Here is a 6,643-nt window from a genome sequence, read left to right on the forward strand (position 1 = left end):
ACAAATTGGTGAAAGATAAACAGATACAATTTAGCCGTCCTAAGCTGTAAAACAGGGTTTATCCCTAGTTTCTCCCAAGCTACCCCGACCATGGCTATGTACACACCGCCCCTGAAGCTCTCCAACTCATGGCTAGTCCAGCTATCAACTCCCTTACCTGCACCACGTAGCACCCGTGAGCCAAGGCCCAACAAGAAAACTTAAAACAACATGCACAAATAGGCAACAATATAAAGACAGTAAATATAATTCACCAGATTCAACTGTCAATAGATTATGGTAACAATCCCAATAAAAGAGCAACAGTAGCATCTAATCGAACTTGACCTAACCAGTCCAATTATGCAACAAAGTACAAGCATTAAACTAAACAATGACAAACATATAATCTCAATCACACATTTCAATCAGTAATACAAGTGATTAGGTGTCGACACCCTTAGGGCGAGCCCTCTGTTTATTCAGCTGACCCCAACTCTCTTAGGCCGAGTCCTCTGACTAATTAGCTAACTTGACTCGCTTAGGCTGAGTCCTCTGATTATTTAGTTGACCCCGGCTCACATTGGCCGAGCTGCATCCAGTGCGCTGATTAGCAGCCCCGACACCCTTAGGTCGTACTTTCATATAAAGCATATCATCAATACAGTCACACATTGCATATATTCAGACACAGGGAACCTTAGTCCCAAACACAACCACATGGGTGCATTTTTCTTACCTCTTATCCCAAGCAATGAGTGTATATTGGCCCCGAGCATGATCCTTAATTCTTGAGCCCTTGCGGTAAAACCTAGTGACACTGCAATAATGAATAACCATAAGTTCATAAACCATTTAAAAACTTTGGATTCAAATGCTAGCCTTTAGGACCACAATTTCTACTAAACTGGGTAGTAGAAATCATCCCGAGTGCTTAAGTTTTAATCCCCAAGCCTCCCCAATCCTTAAGACAAACCTAGGCCAAAAGTGTCTAGGCGGGCCGAGACCTAGCCCTAAGGGCCACGGCGCGCCACATGTCAGAGGCGCAGCCTTTGCATTTGTGGGGGAGACGGGCCGTGACTTGCCCCCCTAGGGCCAAGTCAAGTATGTGCTAAATCTAGAACTGAGCCTAAAACTCTCAATAACACATCATAAACATCACATGTGACTTATCACACCAATTCTAACAACCTAAAATCCCAAAACTAGAAGTTAACTCAAGAAACTCTAAACATATCCAACTCAACCAAAATTCAGCATAAGAAGGCTTAGAACCTTACCTCAGTTGTGGCTTGAATTTCCCCCAACTAGTCCTTGTCTACTTCTAGCCTCCCAGCTCAAATCCACGCTTCTCTTCAAAGTTCCCCTTTAGCCTCAAGGCACAAGAGAGGAAGGGAGAGTGAACGTGTAAGAGGAAGAGAGAGAGAGAGAGAGATTTTTAACCTATTCTAACAAGTTCTGAGCATCCTAGAGTTTCCCCTAACTATAACTCTTAACTAAAAATGGTCTAAAATTCCCATGAATCAACTCAGCCTTCTTTTTGACCATAAGGGCAATATGGTCATTATCCCCAATTCTCGTTAATTCCTCAAGTCATCCTACCAATTGGAAATTAATCTCGTCTTGCCCAACTAATTACCAAATAATTATCCATTACTCAATAAACCCCAAATATTCATTAAACTTCCCAAAATACCCCTAGGCTCGCCCCCAAGCCAGGTATTGGACCCCGTTGTGGCTATTCCACTAAACCGCTCACTAGGATCGCCTCGAGCTATATACTGCAAATATATCCACATAATAATATGGTCTCAATCATTTACTTACATATATTATCATTTATGCCTGCAATGGGCCAATATTACAAATATGCCCCAATTATAAAGAATGGGCCCACATGCATATTTAATACTCATAAACATGCTTATAATCATACTCATATTATCATATATATATCATGCATGCTATATAGTCACACATTTATTCAGTTATTCACACATATATCCAATTATGCCTTCCCGCCATGCTAATCTAGGCACTAAACCCTATTAGCATTTTTGGGATGTTACAAGCCTCTGGTAGGTAGCACTCGAATTCTTCAGCTCAAAGGGCATTACCTTGTAATAATAGAGCCCTTTATTTGTTATGAATGAAGTATGGTCCTCATCGGCTAGGTTCATAGGTATCATGTTATATCTAGAATATGCATCCATGAAGCTAAGTAGCTCATGCCTGATAGTTGCGTCCACCAACTGATCTATCCTTGGAAGCGATAAGTGATCCTTTGTAGAGGCTTTGTTGAGGTTAGTAAAATCCACGCAAGTTGTCCACTGTCCGTTTGGATTTGGGACCAGTATGGGGTTTGATACCCATACTGGGTAGAATGCTTCGCGAATGAATCCATTGGTTTTCAATTTTTCCACTTCCTCCTTAAGGACTGCATACATCTCTGGATCAAGCGCTCACCTCTTTTACCTCACAAGTCTTGTTGTAGGGTCGATGTTTAGGTGATGGCACATGATGGAAGGATCTATCCCTACCATGTCTTTGTGACTTCAAGCAAACACATCGAGATTGTCTTCCAAGAACTTCACCAGCTTCTTTATATATTCTCGAAGGTTTCTTCCCACCTTCAACTTCCTTAATTGATCTTCCAGTAAAAAGATCTCTTCCAATTCCTCCACGGATTCAGCCCTTGGCTCCTCTGAAACTCGGGGGTCTAGTTATTGTAAGTTCATACCTTCATGTGTAACCATCGCCATGGGTTCTTGTGTCCTTTCTGCTGTGCGGAGGGAGGTATTGTGAAACTTTCTCGCCATGGGTTGTCAACTTGCTTTTAGGTTTTATCGAGTCTTAGTTGTGTTCTTTACTCGAGGGCGAGTAATGTAAAGGATAAGCTTGGGGGAATTTGTTAGGATTAGATTGGTATGTTTTTATGGTGTGTTTTAAGATGTAATTTTAGTCTTTTATTTGGTTTTGTGAGGTATTATGCAGATGTTTATTGTGTTTTCAGGATTAAGTGTGGTTACTAAGGAATTAGCTTGAAATTCAAGGAAAATGGCTTAATTCTTGAGGAAACGGTGTTAAATGGGATAAGGAATGGAAACTGGGTGAAATCGGGGTTCAAATTGATGATTTGGTGAAAATTTGGAATTAGAGCAGCAGATCTATGGTGTAGAGCCACAACCCTAAGAGTTATAGAGAAGAAAACAAAAGTCAACCAGAATTAGAGTTGCCGCTCTACCAAATAGAGTTGCGGTGCTACATACTCCAGAGACGAAATCTGGAACGTGAAGCACAATAGAGCCACGACTCTACACACCAGCGCCACGGCACCAATCCGTACGGAAGCCGAATTTAGGGCATTTTTCAAGGGTAATTTTGTCCTTTCGCACAAAATTCATTTGGGACTATAAAATCTTTCTTAATTACGTTTTTAAAAAAGAGATTATCCCTAGGAGATAAAAAGAGGCACATTGTGGAGGATTGCAAGTGGAATCGGATAACTTATCGTGGTTTTTCTTCTTTTGTACTTTTAATTTCTGTAATTTGGATGCTTTTAATTCTCCTATGGTTATTATGAATTTTGTGATGAACTAAACTCTTTTTATAGGGTGTTAATGGATTCTCCTTAAACTTTATTTTAAATTAATGCAAGTTTTATGATTTATATTTTATCTTGTGATCTATTTGAATTTATGTTTAATGCTTGTGATTGACTGGCTATCTATTGCATGATTTATATGATTTTGATTCAAAATCTGAGAAGTGAGAATTGATTATGCTGTAATTGAATAGACATAGATTTCATTCTAGGATAAGAGTACCTATTTGGTCTTTGTAGCTTCAGGGTTGTCTTACTTAATGCCTATCTTATGTTCATTTATCACAGAGATGTAGAAAATTTACATAGGGTTGAGACTTGTATATCCTAGTACGAATATAAGTTACTTTTGTTGACCTGCTATCACGAGAAAGAATTAAATAGTATAATTTGTATTACTGAAATATAAAGTGGATGGTAGATGAAGTTAATTACCCTAGTTCATTTAATTATTGAATTATATTTCCTTTGTTATCTTTTATTCCTGCAATTACGTTTTTATTTCAATAGTTTTACTTAATTCTTAAAATCAAATTATCGTTAACCAAATAGAATATTAGGATTAATGATTGGTACTTGGTAACAGTCCTTGTGGGTTTGACCTTTCTTACATTATATTACTTGCGTGTAGAAATTTTTTAACATGTTGGCACCATTGCCGGGGACTGTTTTTACTAATATCAAGAAATTAATTCTTTTTATAATTTTGTTACTTTTCTTTTATACCGTTCTCATTCTGGTTTTTCAAAATTTTTGATTTCAGGTATTCACATAGTTTATGCGACGACAAGGGTCTGAATCAAGGGTGCCTGCTGATCCTGAAATTGAGAAAACCTGCAGAAGAATTCTGAAACAAAAAAGGTTAGAAAGAATGGCTTAGAACAAAGGTAACAGAGGGGTTGACAATATTTCCCATGACAACGCTGAGAATATTAATGTTGGGATAACAACAAGTAATGTTGGAGGAGCATGAGTTGTTGAACTAGTTGCACCACTACAACGGCCAATACAAAGAAGTTTGAGGGACTATGTGTTGCCTACTATCATAGGGGCACAGTCATGCATTAGACCTCCAGTGGTTGAGGGTAATAATTTTAAAATTAAGTCTGCTATTCTGTAAATGGTACAATCATTAGTGCAGTTTGGGGGATCACCAACGGAAGATCTAAACATACATTTTGGCTAATTTCCTAGAGCTCTGCGCCACATTTAAGTTGAACGGGGTGACAAATGATGCAGTGAGGTTGAGACTGTTCCCGTTTTCACTAAGGGACCGAGCAAAGAGTGGCTTATTTCCTTGGAATCCAATTCTATCACAACATGGGAGGAGCTCACACAAAAATTTTTGGCAAAAATTTTCCCACCTTCGTTGTTTACAAGGTATAGAGGTGAAATAAACAATTTCAACCAAAGAGATGGCGAGTCACTTTATGATGCGTGGGAGAGGTTCATGGAGCTGCTGAGAAAATGTTCCCATCATGGAATCGAAAAATGGATGTTAGTCCATATTTTGTACAATGGTTTTTTTGTGGCACTACTCGCACAATCATTGATGCAGCGTCTGGAGGAGCGGTCATGAGTAAGAGCGCTAATGAGGCTTATGATCTGTTGGAAGAAATGGCTATTAATAACTATCAGTGGCCATCAGAAAGAGAAACCACTAAGAAGGTGGTTGTAGTGCATGAATTGGATGTCAGCTCAAGTGGCAGCATTGATTATACAGATGCAAGTCATGTTGAGGACTTCATTTATTTGAACAATGCACGACAAAGGATTTTAACAACATGCCTATGGAGCAAGTGCAAGCAATAGGGAACTTCCCAAGGCTCTCCAACAACCCATATACCATGAGTTACAATACAGGGTGGCAGAATCACCCAAAATTTTCTTGGACAAGTGGTCAGGGTAGTGAGCAACAATTTCAACCGAATCAACCTCAGTATCCACATCCCCCTCCTGGGTTTTATCAATCACAAAATAGACCACCACAACAGCAAATACCTATGAAGCAACCTGAAGCACAGCCTGATGTACTGAACCAATTCATGACTGAGATAAGGGCGTTTAGTCAAAATTTGGAGACTCAAATTGGTCAGTTGGCTAACCTAATGACAAAACGTGCTCAAGGGAACTTACCAAGCACTACAGAAGTAAACCCAAAAGTAAAATGTAATGCGATATCTTTGAGGGGTGGTAAGGAATTAGAATAGCCCAGTAATAAGCCTATTCAGTTACCGAAAGTGGTCGATGAGAAAAGAGGTAAGGTTGAAGAAGAGGTTAATGAGAACCTTGAGAAAAAGCAGCCAGAAATAATCATAGATCACCATATAAAGATCCCATATCCTTAGAGGCTTGAAAAGAATAAGCTTGACAATCAATTTTCTAAATTTTTGGATATCTTTCGAAAGCTACAAATCAACATTCCTTTTGCGGAAGCACTTGAACAAATGCCGAGTTATGTAAAGTTTATGAAAGAAATTTTGACGAAGTAAAGGAAACTAAAGGATTATGAGATAGTGGCTGTAACGCCCTCGGTAACCAAGACCGTTATAGTGTGTGTTAAAAATAGTGCAAGACTTGCTAATAAAGTCATTTAAACAAAATGTGAATCTAACGTCATCAACGGATTAGGAATAAAATATTTTGGTCATAAATAGTTTATTTTCATTAAAAATGACTGTTTAATACATGGAAACTCAAAACAGGGTTTAGATGACATATTTACAACAAATTCCAGAAGTTATAAATAACCCAGGCCACTCTAATGGAAAAATACACATTTTATGTTTCCGTCCCTGTACAAACCCTCGACCGTGGCGGCCGAACAGCTGACAATGTACACCTCGCCCCCAGAGCTCTCCAACTCATGGTTGATCCAACAAACCCTTGCCTTTACCTGCACCACGTAGCACCAGTGAGTCGAGGCCCAACAAGAAAACATGATATCATAGCAAGATCAATATAAATAACTAGATATTCCATAAAAAGTAACCAAGCATTCAGCAATTCATAACATTTTCCTATTCAGTGATAACAATCGACAAATTACAATTTGTCATC

At 38.8% G+C, this 6,643-nt stretch overlaps 1 protein-coding gene and 1 non-coding gene across 2 annotated transcripts; one reads left to right on the plus strand and one right to left on the minus strand.

Moving 5' to 3' along the window:
• Positions 1-4,961: 4,961 nt before the first annotated feature.
• LOC133813288 (small nucleolar RNA R71) lies at positions 4,962-5,068 on the minus strand. The gene has a single exon (XR_009884317.1). It is a non-coding gene; the product is annotated as a small nucleolar RNA R71 (small nucleolar RNA).
• A 362-nt stretch (positions 5,069-5,430) lies between these two features.
• Positions 5,431-5,793, plus strand: LOC133832106 (uncharacterized). Its single transcript, XM_062262491.1, has one exon. It carries the CDS (start codon positions 5,431-5,433, stop codon positions 5,791-5,793), a length of 363 nt encoding a protein of 120 aa, XP_062118475.1.
• The last annotated feature ends 850 nt before the right edge of the window (positions 5,794-6,643 follow it).

The sequence above is a fragment of the Humulus lupulus genome, chromosome 1, assembly GCF_963169125.1.
Source record: "Humulus lupulus chromosome 1, drHumLupu1.1, whole genome shotgun sequence".
Classification (NCBI taxonomy): domain Eukaryota; kingdom Viridiplantae; phylum Streptophyta; class Magnoliopsida; order Rosales; family Cannabaceae; genus Humulus; species Humulus lupulus.

What these genes read in the sequence shown, in the direction of transcription:
- LOC133832106 (XM_062262491.1), top strand. Translation starts at nt 5,431, where the DNA reads ATGAGTTACAATACAGGGTGGCAGAATCACCCAAAATTTTCTTGGACA.